At 39.9% G+C, this 18,375-nt stretch overlaps 1 protein-coding gene across 1 annotated transcript in view; it reads right to left on the bottom strand.

Annotated features, from left to right (window-relative positions):
- Positions 1 to 18,375, bottom strand: part of CAMK1D (calcium/calmodulin dependent protein kinase ID) — a 251,852-nt gene that overhangs the window by 89,995 nt on the left and 143,482 nt on the right. Inside the window, exon 3 of the mRNA XM_089524687.1 lies at positions 11,441 to 11,515. Within this exon, the coding sequence (XP_089380813.1) occupies positions 11,441 to 11,515 (75 nt within the window). The remainder of the gene's footprint in view (positions 1 to 11,440; positions 11,516 to 18,375) is intronic.

Below are 18,375 nucleotides of genomic sequence, written 5' to 3'. Positions count from 1 at the left end.
TATTTGAAGTAACCACTAACAAAAGAAAGACCTAAATACCCTGAAGGCACTAGATCAAGAGAGGAAAGAATGGATATACAGATGTAAGAACTGTAAGAAAATTAGATGCTTTTGTTATTATGGATAGATTTTATGTAAGAATAAGAAATAAAGAATATGGGGGGGGGGGGCAGGAAACACATCATCTTAATAAACTTCGAATAGAAATTTTGAGGGACTAGCCAAGCCAGAGCGAAAAAAAGATCTTGGCTGGCTTGGATGATATAATTCTTTTGGAAATGTCTTCTATTCTCACTTGTGGGAGAGTGAAGCTATTTGCAAACATAACAACATATTGTAAAGTGTTTTAACAGCCAGCTTGATTGCATGCAGAAATCCACAGCTGTAGTTGCCTTTGTTTTCTTCATGAATGTAATGCACTAGGCAACTTAAATATGTGAAAAAGAATTCCCAAGTTAGTGTGTTTATTTTTAATGTCTGTTCCATGTCAACTGTTCAACATCTTCTAAAGTGCCTCCTAAAAGTTCAAGGGCAGAAAAACTTGTCTTTTTATAGTTAGATAATAAAATGCCAACATGAGTCAAACACTTTAAAATAGCAAACCTTGCTGTAAAAACTTAGTGACAAAGAGGGAGAGAGAGAAAACCCACCACCATCATCACAATTAATGCTTGACAGACAACTTCATAAGCCAGAAGGCAGCCTGACACAAAAGCTGTTTGTCAAAGTGGTAACTTCGCAACAAGGCGCATCAATTTAAAAAAGCATGTTAAGACTATTTCTCTCAGACGCTACAGAGAAATGCAGATAAGAAGGGCACAGCATGTGGGCAATGTTCTTTCTTTAAATCCTCACTGACATCTCTACAGTCTTCTCCCTGGGGTTGCAGTATCACTCATTACATTTTATAACAAAGTCACAGCAAGCTATAACGCCACTGTGCAAATTGAGAGAACAAGGCTAGGTTTTGCATCAGACACAAGGTGGTGGCCGAAATGGAAGCCCTGTCCTTTGCTCTCTCCTTCTTTCCCTGTAATGCATAGTCAAATTTATTTCATGACATGACACCTGGACCCCACATTATTGGGGATGCCAGTGGAGAAGGGAAACCCATTGTCTCATCACATCACATTATGGATTGAACTCCAAAAGATGACACTATGGACTTTATCACATGTGAGGAATGTCTCTTAATTTCGAATGAAAAGAAAGTGGGGCCAGAACGCATTCACATGAATTCACTAGTTCAGTGAATTTACATGAATGTGAATTGCGTTTGAACTGGCTTCCCATTGCCCAAAAAAAGCATGCCATTGTCCAAATTTGCGTGTGGTAGTCTATCATGCAATAACATGAAACTCCATGATTGCACTCGGACTCACTTCCCATTGCCCGAATTTGCAGGTAGTAGGTTATTACACAATAACGTCAAACCCCATGATTACGTTCAGATTGCCATTGGCTTATACTTCCAATTTCCCTTCTCTGATAAACTCCTATGGGAAAAGCAGATAAACTGAAATGGGACACCCATTTCCAGTAGCATTCCAGCATGTTAGCCATACTCTTGCTCTGCTCTTGGGCTACATATCTCAAGGAGCTGGGGATGTTTAGCCTGGAGAAGAGAAGGTTAAGAGGTGATATGATAGCCCTGTTTAAATACTTGAAGGGATGTCATACTGAGGAGGGAGCTGACTTGTTTTCAGCTGCTCCAGAGACTAGGACCCGGAGCAATGGATACAAGCTACAGGAAAAGAGATTCCACCTCAACATTAGGAAGAACTTCCTGACAGTAAGGGCTGTTCAACAGCGGAACAAACTCCCTCGGAATGTAGTGGAGTCTCCTTCCTTGGAGGTCTTTAAGCAGAGGCTGGATGACCATCTGTTGGGGATGCTTTGATTGAGAGTTCCTGCATGGCAGGGGGTTGGACTGGATGGCCGTTGCAGTCTCTTCCAACTCTATGAATCTCTGGCCGGTTACAAACCGGCACTTGGGACGTCCGCAGGACGTCCCATTTTAAAAAAGGGGCGTCTCTTCTAGACGCCCCTGGGTCTAATACGGACTCTGTCCATACAATATGGCGCCAGCCGTTCCACACGGCCGGCGCCATCTTTACGTATCGGACGCTGTGCGTCCGAACGTGTCGCGGCGCCTGTGACGTTGCGAATGCGCCCCTGGCGCCTCGCGACGTCACAGAGGCACCGCAGAAAGAAGCTCCATTTTGGAGCTTCTTTTTTGCTCCGTAAGGGAGCCGCGCGGTGTGGCTGCGATGGCTCCCTTACGGAGCAAACGGCGGCGGCGGCAGACCACCTCAAAGCGGCGGTCTATAACCCGCCAATGATTCTGCTTTAGCTTGGAAAATGGCAAAGAATGGGAATCTCTTTCCAATATTAGGAATAGCAACACGAAAAGTAAATCTAACTTTTATAGCACTTTTTGTGCTAAATAAAATTTATTTATTGTGTTTTGTCTCAGTAATCCTTCTAATCATCTTGTAAGATCATGCAATCGTATTACCAGCAAACATTTTGAAAAATTACTTTTTGGCTATACAACTCACAAGATCTCCAGCCCCCCAAAAGTAACTTTTCAAACTCTGATTATTTACATTCCATACATGGGTTAGACGTATGGTTAACAGGTCACATTCTTAGACATCTCAGGGAAACAGCTTTCACTCTTGTTCAGTCTCACTGGATTTAGCAAGTGAGATCTGGGAAGTTTAGCGCATGTAATTTTCACACCGACCTGGGCATGGGATGGGATCAGGCTGGAATGGCTTAAAACTGATTTTACTGCACACAAAATCGTGCCCGGGTTGGCGTGAAAATTACATGCAATAAACTCCTGGGATTCACCCTCAGTCTGTTTGATTCTGTTCAATATATCTGAAAAGCAATTTAAGTCCTTCCACTCCTTCGATGAGAAATAAAACAGACAGCTGCCTACAGGAAAGAACCATTGTTTTTTCTAGTCATACCTACTGTTTGCTCATCATACATGTAAACTAGCAAACTGAAAAGAGTTCTGCCGTGCATGCTGAGCTTCCATAGAGACAACCTTGTTCCCATCTGCCCAAAGGGAGCAAAGATTGTGTGATGGTGACAGTCTAGAATAGAGATTATATTGGTGGAGAAAGACAGGCCTTCAGTGTTGGGTTGTTTGTAGCAGCATGTATGTCGTAAACAATGCAATAAAGTTTGACTTGGGAAAGAATGGCTTTTTACTCTAGCTGATTCTATTGTAGCTGTGTGTGCTTAGGTACAACAGGCAAGATAAACAACTGCCTCCAGAATCACTTACCAAACATGTGTAGAGAGCAAAACAAGTGGGGGAGGGGGGGGGGAGGAAAGGACATTAGAGGAAGTTGATAGAAAAATGACATACTGGCATTCATCTTGGAAGCAGCCTACAAATGCTCTTGAGAAGATTCAAAAAAGGTTTTGTTTTCTTATGCAAGGTTAGCCTAACTGGTTGTTTCATTTCACATGTGCATAATATTAGGTTTGAATGAAAAGTTTGCTGAGGCATGTTGAACTGCTCTTCTTTTTTGTGGTCTAGGAACCTATCTCCATTCTTCCCATGTTATTTCTACTTCTGGCACCAATATTTATGTTAAAGAAGCCCAGTTAACTTTGTTAACTGAAGTACAGCTATATATTGTTAGCAGGGCCTGGCCTAGAGTTTTTCACAGCCTCCCATCACACCATATTCATAAGAGCTACAGATATTTCACTTGAATTTGGAAGCTGCCTAAAGCAGGGGTTGGTCCATGGTGAAGCATGGGAGTTTTCTAACCCCCAGCTCCCCACATCTCAGAGCATGAGCTACATGTGGCCCAAAGGACTATCAACATTAGTGCTATAATTAGTTAGAGTGAGGCAGGGAACTTGGAGAGCACATTTTGATGTGATGAACCAGAAGGCAGCGATTTTTAGTTACTTTATTGTTATAGCTTTGTTTTTCCTGCCAGGGATGGAGAAAATGCTGGCAGAACCTTCTGCTTCACACACCAAAATAACCTGGCCAGCTTAGTACATGTACCTTGATGGTTGGTGGTGGAGTACCATTAGTTGTTGCAGTTCATGAAGGCAATTGTCTTGAACAGACACTAAGCCTTGTTTCAATGTGGATAGCTATCCACATATATTTCTTATAATTACAGGCAGGAGGATTGCCTAGACATGTTTGAATATCATTTTGGGAATTCTACCCTCATTAATCTGTAACTGAATTAGATGCTACTGAAACATCTGATTATCATCCACAACCACTTTGTGGGGTTTTGATCCTTTTTGCTAAGAGTTTTTGTCCCTTAGATACCTCTTTGGAACAGAAAGATAACAATTGTCAATTGTCAATAACCATTTGTCAGTCCTCAGCATTGTACCTCTGTCAATTTAGTTGTTTTTTCTTTCCAAAATCAAACAAAAAGGTGAACTTTTTATTTGATAAGCAGTATTTCACATGCATGGTTCAGCTCTAGGTATCTTGGCCAGCAATATTCAATATTCTTAGGGTTAGGTTCTGATCTGTTATACAATTAACTCTTCTGATTTAGATGGCTATCTCACAGATGGTATAATTAAAGCACCATTTGGTCAATATGCTTTTGTAAATAGCAATGAACTGCAATGTTTGCCTACTTCCCCACTTTTTCCCCCTGAAAGGACAAGGTTTTTTCACTATATACCAAGAATAGTCCAGAAGAAAGTCTTGTTCCTAGGTAATTTCACAGCCAGCCTTGGATTGCCACTGATGTAACATTAAAAAGGGAACTGCAGCCAATCCTGGATGCTTGCGAATTATATCTATGTGATACATATGAAGTTTTGTTGCTGTTGTTGCATGTACACATTTTACTTTCTAAAAAATTACATCTTATAAAAATTAAATACACCTTGACAAATTTTGTAAGGCTAGTAACACAACAAACAACAATGGTAACATTTTACAAATTTAGTAACTATTATAGCACTGTATATACAAATAATAAAAGGACATATGTATTCATTTGTTTTCTAAAATACTATAAATAGTATGGCCTAAGTCCACCTGTTAGTCTCAGCTAAAATACATTCATTGCATAAAACGTTGAATTGTAAACCAAAACTTAGGTTAATCCAGTGGGTTGAATAGGTCTGGTCTAATAGGAGTAGCAATTGAAATTATACCTAAAATCTAATTTTTAAATTTCACCATTCTTTATTCATTTTATATTTATCCGTTTCTGAGTCATGAACTCTTTTTTTCCAGTACTTGGAAAAACTGTTTCCTTCTTCTGATATTGTTGCCATATACAGTATAAATTCCAATCCACAACCGGCATCTGCTTGACTGTTGCTAGTATTTAATTAATACTGTAATTCCAGTAACAATTGTATCTATGATACCTTACAATCTAACACAAGTATCATTGTGATTGCTATTTTGCTTAAAACTGTACCCCTCTTTGAGCAATCCCACAAAAAGTCTTTTAAAATTTCATTTCCTACTTGACAGTGCCACTATCAAATAACAGTATGGCTGTAAGTTACGATGGCCAGGAACCCCGTGTAAAACAAATGCAATATGAGGAGGGAGACAGGAGTTGGACTGCAAGGTTTGGGCAACCTACTCCTTCGTAGCATAATTAGGGAGGGCAGGCTCTTGGGAGGTGAGGAAAGGTGGCCTGGAGAGCTGTTCGTACCTTTGAATAGCCATTTGTCCAGGCCGCCTTTTCCAGAGCACCTTGCTCCAAAGGAACCATCTTGTCAGCCATATTACTGAGAAAAAGACTGCTTAAACTCAGAAGCTTTCTTCTACTAGTTCCAGCTGGAGATTTCCCCCTCCTTCCTTCACTACCGCCATGTCTGTTCCTTTTTTCAATCCGGCCACCATTGCCACCTTAGCTTCCGCCAGGATAGTTACACCGTTTTAGGAGTTTATCACACTAGCGAGATCCTGCTGGAAAATGGGATTTTAAACAAGACTTAAATTAGAAAAAAACGAGACATGCCAGATGTTCATCACATGACATTGCTGTTAACGTGAAATAACGCAAAGTTGAACTGAAGTTAAACTGGGAAAAACAGCAGCTTTTTACTTTCGGGAAATTCTGAAAGTAAAAAGGTGGCATTTTTCTCCGCTTTAACTTCGATTTAACTTCGCATCACACTTTAGCAGCAATTTGGTGTGATAAACTTCCCAAATTTGTGGGTTCTGTTTAAATTCGAATTTAATTTAAATCCAGTTTAAATCCAGTTTCCCAGAGGAATCTCACTAGTGTGATAAGGCTCATAGTCACCCAATAGATTTTTATCCCACAGATATGGACCAATTTTATCATAATGCTCAAATATTAATAAGAACTTGTATGGAATTATACATACTAGCTCTCTTTAATATTTGAGCATTGTGATAAAACTGGCTCTTCAGTAAACATTGTTGTTGTTATTGTGTGCCTTCAAGTTGTTTCCGACTTATGGCAAACTTTCCATGGAGTATTCTTGGCAAGTTTCTTCAGAGGGGGTTTGTCATTGCCATCCTCTGAGGCTGAGAGAGTATGACTTTCCTATGGTCACCCAGTGGGTTTACGTGGCTGAGCCAAGATTTGAATCCTTATAGTCCAACACTCAAACCACTATCCTGCACTGGCTCTTTTAGTAGACATAACAATTAATTTTTTTGATCTTATATTCAGTCTTCCGCTCCCACTTCAAATTATTCATAAATGTGCTGTCTTTTAACCATCTATAGTCAAAAATACACATTGAATTACTGGACTCCTTGACAATTAATTATTTATGAACAATTTCTCGCAAGAGTCTTTTCTGCTTTTTATTTTCTATTTACACAGCCATGAATACTGAATCCAGTGTGACAGCTGTTCATCCATGTTAAAACTGATTATGTGTACAGTTGTTGCCTAGTTTGGAGGGTCTTCAAATGCAAAAGAGGGAGGATATAACTGCTCAATCATTGATCTCTAACTAACTGGAAAGGCATTAAGTCTTTCTCCCCTCCAAACCCCAGTTTGTATACAGCGTAGACCATAACTTTAAAACATTACTTTTGGCCATTCTGGCTAAGGGATTTTGGGACTTTTCCACACAACGTAGATCCTTTGGGCCAATGCAAAACATATTTAAGTATGGTTAAGCCTACTGAAATCAACAGCTTTAAGTGTACTTCACTTTGAACTGGATTGTGGTCTCTCAGACTGAGAGATATTTTAGGAGTACATGATTTCTGATCTACAAGGTGCAATTTGCAAAAGATAGCTAGGAAATAATTGTTGCCTGTGAGCTAATAAATTCTATAATTGAAGCAAAACTACAGACCACAATTATTTTTTACTTTTCCCAGGCAGTACTCAGCCAGAACTGAAGAGCTCAGAGGAAGGAACCAATTGCTCAAGTATTCTGTCATTTATCTCTGTTCTCAGCAGGCGGCCTGTTGCTCTGTTCTTAGTGTTATTACCCAGTGTCAACAATATGAATGCTGTAGTGGCTTTCCTAGCTTAAAACACATCACTTACATCCACAGGGGAAACAAATACAGGGATTTAATACTATTGCAAAAACTCAGTCTGAAATGTTCTGCAGTGCTTTGGCTGGGCTATGTTTTCATTGTGTGGCCAGAATAATTTGTTAACATAAACCACATAGGCAAAGCTATAGCTGGGAACTTTAAAAAACCCAACCCAAACAAACAAGCTTTCTGTGTTTTAACATTCAAAAATTGCTCTCTCAAAATTACTGCCTTTTACTCTTTTGAATATGAAAGACTGCTGGAATAACATCATTTTAGAAGGGAAAACTCTCAGTGTTTTGCTGAGGTGGCAAAAAAGCAATTAGCTTTCATGCTTTGTTACTACTGTCAGTATTGTGTTGAGATTATCATACACAGACGGGATAAGGACACGATCGCTCCCCAATCCTTATCCCATCTTTGACTGCGATCCAGTGAAAAGCTTTCAGATTGCAGCGCCATTGTCCCATCACTGAAGCGGCACTGCATTAACATGAACTCCTGTTAATGCAAAATGTCAGGCAATACTGCTTCATTGATGGGACAATGATGGGATAAGTGTGACGTTGTATGAACATCTTCTTGTGATCATGGGAAAAGGACATGACAAGGACCTTTAGTGCCCCGTCTGATAATCTCCGGTGTGTATGTGCCTTCAAGTTGCCTATGGCAACCTCCTGAATTTCATAGGGTTTTCTTAGGCAAGGAATACTTCAGATGATTTTGCCATCCCTTCCTCTGAAAGATAGCCTACAGCACCAGGTATCAGCATTACACTATCATTATTAAAACATCTGATACATTGCTGTGGCCATAGCTCCATGAAAAAGTAAATACTTTGCATGGTTCAAGTCTATCTTCCCTACAGTCCCTACGGTTTCCACTTCTGTTTTGGAATCACATGCTGGGAATGAACTTTGCAGGGCCAACACCTGCAAAGTCTTCAGTGGACCCAGAGGATAGTGCTGCTGATCCCCTCCACCAAAAAGAAAGAAAGAAAGAAAAAAGAAAGGAAGGAGGGAGGGAGGGAGGGAGGGAGGGAGGGAGGAAAGGGCAGCATGAAACCACCTGAATATAGAACACAGTGTTTCTTGCTCATGGTAGATCCATTTCTGAAAGCTAGCCATGGTTCCAGAAACATTTGAGTTACTGTAAGTGATTCAGAACTACATTTGTTCAGTAGTAGAACTATGTTTTCCATAAATTAAGTCCCATGTTCATATCCAAGTTCAAATCAAATAGCTTAGTTAGCAGCACATGACAAAAGATTTGTGGCTAAGATCTTGGAAAGCCCATATGCTAGCACTCTTAGGGGTTAAAAACATTTGTTTTACCCCAAAATGCCTCCCAAACCCTCTAGGAGTGTGTGGAGGGCATTTCCACCATGTTTTCGGCTGGCCTGAGGCCAATTTAAGCCCAAGAGAGGCCTTTCTGGAAACGGGAAGTGAACAGGAAGTTTCACTCACATCTTGTTGTTAAAAAAACTCTTATTCTGGGCCTACAAATGGTGCAGGAAGACCCCAAAATATAGTGAAAATGTCCCTTAAGGAGAATCTGAGAGCAAAATTTTTATTTATTTGCATAATCAGTTGTGGGAAATGCAGCTATCCAAGGCCTCTTGAGTTGCTAATGCAGCCCCCTACCCTTCTACAGTTGTCCACCCTGGGTTAAAGGGACCAGTGCTGACTTATGGGCTGTACAAACAGCCCCTAAGGGGCGGCATACAACTGCCCCTTTACTGACCAGATCAGGGCCGCGGCCACCGCACGCCGCAGCCCTGATCCAGCCGCCAGAGGGCAGAAAAAGGAGCCACAAAATGTAGCTCCTTTTTGCACCCTCTAAAGGATGTCATGCCCATGGCGGTGCAGCTTTGTTACACCCTTTTGGCACTGCATCATGTAGATGCAGCACCAGGGCCATGCCATGAATGGTGCGCGGTGTCAGGGCCTGAGGGGGCAGAGTCACAGCATCCAGCGTGTGGACGCTCTGCCATGACTCCGCCCACAGGATGGCACTTTGTGTCTGTCTGTACAGGGCCTTAGTGTAATACAACTAAATAACATGCATGGATGGAACCTCTGCCACTAGTTTTTGTTGGTCTTGGTTATTTACACAATAGCCACCTGTACCTTTCTGAGATGTCCCATAGTTAGGATATCACTGACAAGAGTTCTTTCAGAAATGCTGTGGGATGACCCCATGTACTGTACAATATACATTAATCTTTCCTCATGTGGTTATGGACCCCTTTTTGGACTTTCAGAAGATAGTGATTTGCTGGTCTCCAAGCAGCATGAGAGGCTTTTTGCTTTTTATATACCACATTTTATAGACTAAAGGGGGGGGGGGTTTCAATAAGGATAACGCCCCTGATTTCTTACCCCTTGTATAAGACTGGAGTTGGGAGTGCAAGGAGAGGCCATGGCTGCTTGGCATACTCTGGGACTTGTAGACCTAAAAGTAACTTTTCCACATCTAGGCCACAAGTTCTCTTGTGTAGAAGAAGGCCAAGCCAATATTAAGATCCCAGATCTGGACATTTTATTCAAACTCATTCACCTGGGACTAAACCTGTATTATATTTTAAAAATCAAATTGCAAGCTCCCTATGTAGAAATAAAGAAATGTTTTTAATATAAGTGAAATACAGTGGACCTTTTGTATTGGCAGGCCAGCAATCCACAGATTTTAGTATCTGTAGATTATTATTATTATTATTATTATTATTATTAACCTTTATTTATGAAGCGCTGTAAATTTACACAGCGCTGTACATGCAATTTTTTTAGTTAGACGGTTCCCTGCCCTCAGGCTTACAATCTAAAAAGACATGACACAGAAGGAGAAGGGAGTGGTGACGGGATCACCATGTTTCATATTATTCCACGGCGGCACATGCATGTTGCTGCCATTGAATAGTATGGAGCGTGGCTGTCTGCGTTTTTTGTCATCTGCTCAACCCCCATAGATGGAAAGGGTCCACTATAATCTGTTTGTTTTCTACTGGGGTTGGGATGACAAATAAAATTTGCAAGCTAATACAAAGGAAAGGAATTATAGCAGCAAATTGAGCAGTGAGGCAATAAAATGGTACCCAGTTATAACATCTTCTGACTTGTATCAACAGGTCACAGTTTCCAAGGAAACAAGAAATTACCCATGAACATTTTGTCCTAGACTGAATGGAGGAAATGGTGCATGTTTAATTAATTATAGTTTTTAGTTTGACAGCGGCGCTTCCCAAAATCAGAAGTTTTGAAGATGTTTTAGATCACAGGCTGTGCTTCAATAGCCACAATTTCTTAGTTCCAGGTGTGTGAAGGAAACAGTTATTTTGTATGTATGCCACTAAAAGTTTTTACGTCTACTTCATTATTTTAAAAATGTGTTAACTAGCATTCTGCCAAGAAGAGCATTCAAAGAGAGGTTGGAAATGTTTTCAGAACAGTAATAGGCAACAGACATAAATATTAGCAAAAATGTCGGCACTAGAGAAAGTAGCAGATTTGTTAAAGAAAAGTTTTAAAATTCACATCTCAGACTAGTTAGCAGACCAGTGAAATAATAGTTTTCATTCAACTGTAAACTGACAGGTCATGAAGGAAATGGAGTCCTAAAGAAGAAGTTGTGATTGATAGAACTGCACAAGACATATGTGCATTACATGCCATGTCCCTGTGCAAGACATATGCTCAAATTATATAATATCTGAAATGGGTCTGAGATCGTGTAAGTCGTTCCTGATCTCTGGTCCTTAAACCTAGTGGATTGAGCCATAAAGTCTGAAAAGGAATTCTGTTCACATTTTTTGGAGAATGAGGTGTACTCTCCTTTTGCATATATGCTATTTGGTTCTCCGATACATTGACAGAGATTATGAATGTGGTATATATGGTAAATATAAGTCTATATTGATTAATTACTTACAGTTGCATAACCAGATACAAGTGGTTTGGACTCTCATAGATATCTTCCAGTGCAACAATATTTTCATGCTTGATCCTAAATATTAAATAAAAAAGAAATCACAGGGTAAGTTAAGTATCCAATAAAAACCCACTGATATAAAAAGAATGTGAACTATTAAAAGTGCCTGCAGCTCCAAGATAACTCTATACAAAAGGAACCTGTATAGGAACTATTACTGTAGTGATAGGTGTACATCCAAAGTAAGTAAATGTATCGCGGGTTACAAACCACCAGTTTGAAAAAGGGGCGTCTCTTCTAGATGCCCCTTACCCTATCACGGACCCTGTTCATACGGGCACCGCCATTTTGACATAGCATATGCTCTGCGTCCGCATGTGGCGCACCAGAAGTGACGCCACGAGTGCACCCTCTTCTGGGGCCTGAGAAGGAGCGCGATTTCCACGCTCCTTCTCTGCAGCGTCTGGGAGCCACGCCGTTTAAAGGCTGCAGTTCCTGGACACTGCAAGCGGAGGCAGAGCCAGACCGCTGCTTCTCAGCGGTCTGTAACGCGCCTATATCTGCTAAAATATTTAGATGCTGGGATAATGTGAATTTGACTTCTTTGGATTTGTCCCTTTCCACACAGTAATCACCAAAGTCCAGCCAAATAACCCAATGCAATTACACAGACAATTATTTACTTTTATCACATATGTATTTTCTATGTTCAAGGCTTTGAACCATGGTTATTCACGATAACAAGGTACATGTTTCTCAGGCATGAAAGAAAATGGAAGGAGCATGATGTAAAACCAATCTTATGTATGGTTTTATCATCTGAAAGGCAAGCATGGGTTGAACAGTCTTTGTGTGTCAATGGCCCTATACAGACAGGCCAAAATAATGCTGCTTCGGGTCACTTTGGAGGTATGCTGTTCAGATGTTGCATAATTCCTAAGAGTCTGGAAGCCACACCAAAGCCATGATCCAATCTTAATGACTGGTGTGCAGCTTTGGTGCAGCTTCCGGACTCTTAGGACGCATGCATCATTTAAACAGCACCTCCAAAGTGACCTGAAGCAGCTTTATTTTGGCCTGTCTGTATGGGGCCTATATGTACCTTCAAGTTGCCTGTTGACTTATGGTGACCCCATAAATTTCATATGCATTTCTTATGCAAGGAATACTCAAAGGTAGTTTTGCAAATTCCTTCTTCTGAAATATAGCCTACAGCCCCTTGTATTTGTTGGCAGTTTCCCAGCTGAATACTAACCAGAGCTTGCTTCAGACTTTACTCAGAAAACGCCCACTATAGCTATATATGTTTTCAAAGAATGTATGATTGTGTTGTAAAAATCTTTGCTACCAGAATTAGTAGGAAGCAGCAGTATAATTAAGGTTCAAAACAGAGTACATGAATTCAAAGAAAGAGGGCATGTGAAAATTTGCTAGTAGCTGGGAAAGTATGGCATTCAATAGACTCACGTATTAGAATCTTGTACTAGTAAAATAATTAATGTATACTCTGGTACTATAGCTAGTATCAGATAACAACAGTAGAGAAGACTGTAAGCCATACTAGTCCCCAGCTAATATATCCATTCCTATATATATTATTTTATAAATATGAGCTACTTTTTCCCTGTAACATGCAAGTGTGTGCGAAGGAAATTAAACACTCATTTAAAATACCATTTAAACCAACTAGAAAATATTTTCATTGTTATAATAAATCCTTTACAATTTAACAGCTGGAACAAACACTGAGCTAAGTCACCACTGGCACGGATCCGCAGACCTCAGAGTCTTTACAGTTTAGGTGATGACTTTTTAACAGAGAGACATACAAACCACCATCTAATTAGTTCCTGAAAGACAAAGCCTCTCTGGGATTATTGCTTAAAGTAATTCCAAACAATTTCCACTGTGCATAATTAATTTGCATTAACCCCCAAGCGAGGAACGATTTAGCTGCAAGGAACAGAATATTAATTAAGACAAACTGGAGATATTGCTTAAGAGAAAGAAGGGTTGCACAATGAAGTGTAAGAAGTTAACAAGGGCAGATTTCACAGTAAATGGGGTAGGGGTGGGGAATAATAGGGAATGTCTAGACTTTGTTCGGTTTAACATTCTTAACCACTGTACTGAATACAAAAGATTCAGGACAGAATAACCCACTCAGTGTGTCTGGCAATTACCCTCATTCTCTGTCCAGAGTGTAAGAACACAACTAGACAAGGCCGAAAGAAAGAACTAATGGCACACTCCTTTCAGGTGTAGTCTTCCACACTATGTGTAAACTATACGTACAACTTGGACGCACAAAATCTGAGAACCATTTTGTTGTGTGTTTCATATTTTTGGCTAGTAGCTGGAAAACTCATTTACTGATAGCCAGGAAATAATTAATATCCTACCTTCCTCTTAGAGCTAATGAAAAAAAAATACCTAGGGTTGCATCTGAATTGCAGAATTAAGGCAGTTCGACACCACGTTAACTGCCATGGCTCAGTGCTATGGAATTCTGGGATTCACACTTTTTTGAGATATTTAGCATTTGTCAGAGAGCTATTATTATTATTATTATTATTATTAATGTTTAATTAATGTAAAGCAAACTAAATCCTACCGCTCTTCACTTGAGGAGCAGACAGAGAAAAACATACTCTTATTAGTATACCAATCAGGCATGTGATTAATACAAATACCATTCAACTTTATGCTTCCGATTAAAAACTAACAAAGTGAACTATGGTTTACAGTCAATAAACCATTTGGGGAAAGGCTGAGCTGGAATATTTATTTATTATTTCACAGATGTAAATAATTTTTTGGTACATAAAGAAACTCTTATAATCTGATAGCATTTAATCTTTTGGCATGAGCTGTTAAAATAGTTCTTTATGGTAGTATCCAGACTGATTAAAAAGAACAGAAAATACCAGATTTTGTTCCGGTTCTTTCTGATTTTATTTTGGAGATCCATATATATATATATATATATATATATATATATATATATATATATATATAATATTATATTATATTCCCCCCTCTTCCAAGGATCAACATACAACACAGTAAAATACATCCCATTACCTCCATCCACATAATAAAACTGTAAATACAATTAAAAGTATTAAACATTACACATTAACATTAAAACATGAAAACCAACATAACAGAGCACAACATCATAGGCAGTCTTCGGGACAATCCATATCCCTAGATTGGGTTAGTTAATCAGGGAAGGCCTGTCCGAAGAGCCTTATTAAAGCTGTCAAGATTTGTAATTTGTCGGATCTCTTCCAACAGGCCGTTCCATAATTTAGGAGCGGTAGATTAAAAGGCCCTCTGGGTAACTGCAGCCAATCTGGTCTTCATTGGCTGTAATAAGTTTTTCCCAGAGGACCTAAGCGTTCCAGGTGGATTATACGGAAGGAGGCGTTCCCGTAAGTAGGCTAGACCCAAGCCATGTAGGGCTTTAAAGGTCATTACCAACACCTTGTACTGTGCCTGGAAACTAATAGGCAGCCAGTGGAGATATTTTAAAATCGGTGTTATATGATCACCTCTACATTTCCCAAAGACCAATCTGGCTGCCAAATTTTGAACTAGTTCAAGTTTCTGAACTAGGCACAAGGGTAGCCCCATATAGAGTGTGTTACAGAAGTCATGTCACAAGGTAACCAGTGCATATACCACAGTTTTCAAGTCCCCTGGCTTCAGGAAGAGCCTCAGCTGGTGTATCAGCTGAAGCTGATTTTGTTTATTCCAAAATATTTTCTGTTACCTCCCAATACGATCAAAGACTTTTTATACCAGCTCCTCAGATCAGTTTATTTTAATCCAGTATAAAATCAGGAAGAACAAAATCTGGGATTTTTCAGTCAATTTGAATGTGCCTTAAATAAGCAAATCCTGCACTAATTCAGTTATGATTCAGTATCTTTTCTTTTCTTTTATTTTTTACCAGTTCGGAGATGGCGATTTTTATTTTTCCAAATGTGGCTGTGCATTTCCCCCACTGCATGGCTCTGGTTAAATATTCTCCATTACTTTTCTAGTGCAAGGCTCTTGTATGCTGCCTTGAAAACAATCCCCTGTAATGCAGCCTAGTAGTCTCTGGTGCTGTTATTTTGTTCCTGTTCTGTAACTGCAATGTTAAGAAATGTCTTGGAAAAACCTGTTACTCCATTTCTGTTCTCCATGAGCATTACTCAAGGGAGTGTAGAGAGGGGCTGTGCAATGGACCCTGAAATATTAGGTATGGGAGTAAAATGGAAATACAAAAGTACTCTTGTTGAAATGCTGCACTGACTCAAATCTGTGATTAAGCCAAGTAGAGGCTTAGTGAGTCACTATCGTTCAAGGCATAATCTCCTCCATGTTCTGCCTCCCAATTTTTTTGCCCACTGACAACCTCGTTTCATATTATCAGAAGTTGGAAAAATTACTTTCTTGGCCAGCAGCTCTCAGAATCCCACAGTCAGCATGGACTGGAATATTCTGGGGAATTATAGCCTCCCGCCTCCAAGTAACATTTCCGTGCTCTGATCAGAAATGCAGAAAAACTGTATCAGCCTATACCATGCTCTGCATAAAATTGTGATCTTTAGCTGGTCTGGGATGTGGATGGGAGATGTGTTGATGACACAAATTATTCTTGTGACCTCCCAAAAAATATTGCAGTTTCTGTTTACAATTCGAGTCTCTCAGCCATGCCCTCAGCTATGAGAGTCCACCCCATTTTATTCCCCATCTATCCAGATTTCCATTTTTACCCTAACTGTCAGCCAACATTTGATGGCCACTGGGCATACTTTGTCTCAAAATGATTATTTTTTAAGATTTGTTTTTGGGATTCTCTTTCTCCAAAGATATCGTGAACTTCTTCATATTTCAGGTTCTATCAGAGTGTGCCGATGCTTCCTGTTTGTGTATGGGTAATGTCGCTTTGGCCATCTAACATTGATATCTCTGAACTTTAGAGGAAGAGGAGCCCATTACAGAATGGTGCAGCACATTTCTGTTATTTATGGGTTACCTGAGCCTATGACTGAAATAACGCAGATGTGGAGATTCCTTCGCAGGTTCAATATCTGATGAATGTTGAGGCAATGTCAACAAAGTTGGGACAAAGAGGAGAAACAAATCCTTTCAGTGGTTGTACTGTGGTTGGATATTCAGTTGGATATTCAGTCAACTCAAAAGGTGCAAAATACATCACAGTAGCTTTAAAAGCTTCACAAAAGCCAAGCCCTCCCTCCAGTCCATCTGCCTTGGTCCAGGCCTCGGAGGTTGAGAGGAACTGCTCGACCTCTTACCCTTTCCCGTCACCACTCCCTTCTCCTTCTGTGTCATGTCTTTTTAGATTGTAAGCCTGAGGGCAGGGAACCGTCTAACTAAAAAGATTGCATGTACAGCGCTGCGTAAATTTACAGCGCTTCATAAATAAAGGTTAATAATAATAATAGGCTTCTTCATCATGCAAAGATTGTAAAATAGTATATAAAGGAAAGAAAGTGATAGTGTAACAGCATCAACATTTTGGATGCTACAGGAAGTGCATGTGGATGAAAAGTGAGGCACCTTCTCATGGACATAAGCTCAAGGGAACAAACGGGAATAAAGTTTGACTCCTCCATTTGAAGTTTCAAAGCACTCCCACTAACCCAAACTGTATTTACATGTATTCAGTTTGATAGGCCCATATGATGGAAGAATGTTGGTAGAAGCTGGTACATGGAAGAAGCTGGTAGCAGAATGAAAGTGAAAAGAAGACCAGGATTCCCCAACAAATGAATTTCTCAGGTTTCAGGTTTCCATGGAAACAACATCAATATTTTGGAAGACTTAATATTTCTAGAACAAGATGTTGCCTTCCAATATGGCAAGAACTGTGAAAGAAAAGACAATCCCAAGGAAGCCTCAGAGTACTCTTTACTGGTAGGCCAAAGGTAGTGTCCCCAAGATCTAAGGCACTGGAAGGGACATGCCAAGATTAATCAAATTAGGAAAAAATACATCTGGCATTGAGGACCAAGTTCTTGCGATTAGTCAAAAGGGAAAACTGCCTGACCTACTCTATGAACTGCTGAGTCAGGAAAGCCTAATGCAGGAGGAGATGGCAGATGATATCACATGCTCATGAAAGGAAAGCTGAGGCAATGGTTACAACACAAAGTCTGATTCAAACATTTTGATCCAATAAACCACTGGACTTGAGAATGTGCTTTGTGTTTACACGGCCCTTTTCCCCTTCCCATCACTATCAACAAACAGCATGTACGAACTAATTCAAATGTGCACAAATAGCACATGAGATAGTCATTGCGGCCTGTATCATTGCACAGTATAGATGGGGAGGAAGGGGGGGGGGGAAATCTCTATTTGACTGCTTCCCAAAGTATACATATTTTTAAAAGCTTTAATGTAGAAATCTACTATATTTCAGAGGACATTTTCAGCCTATATTGTCCTCTCATCATTCTTGCTTCTCTTTGTCTAAGGGTGTTTTTTTCCTATAGAGAGGCATTCAGGCATGTAATAATTGTTCTGCTGCATTCTGAAGTATTGCAGTCTGTGAAGAATTGCTGCAGTATGTGCTATTTCTGCACATTTGAGCAGGCTCAAAGGTTGTGGCAAATCTCCTAGAACTGAGAGCTGCAATTAAGAGGCAGCAGGATGAGAGGGGAATGTAGAAGTGGTCTCCTCTCCCCTCCAATTCCACACCAAAGCACTTGACATAATTTTGAATGATTCAATTTGGAAAGTTAACATAATTTTAGTCAATCCACTTCACTAGGACTGAAAAAGAAATGCTTCAATTTGACCTGATGCAAACTTACAATGAGAGAAACAGCATTTTGATGAAACCAATAATAAAATAATTACACCCTACATCAGGATACTCAAAAAGAATTCCAACTGCTCCCCCCCATCAAAAC

This window comes from Sceloporus occidentalis, unplaced genomic scaffold (assembly GCF_023333645.1).
Source record: "Sceloporus occidentalis isolate IW3139 unplaced genomic scaffold, rSceOcc1.0.p SCAF_5, whole genome shotgun sequence".
NCBI lineage: Eukaryota > Metazoa > Chordata > Lepidosauria > Squamata > Phrynosomatidae > Sceloporus > Sceloporus occidentalis.
Note: the sequence above shows the minus strand (reverse complement) of the source record. Positions and strands in the feature narration are given on the sequence as shown.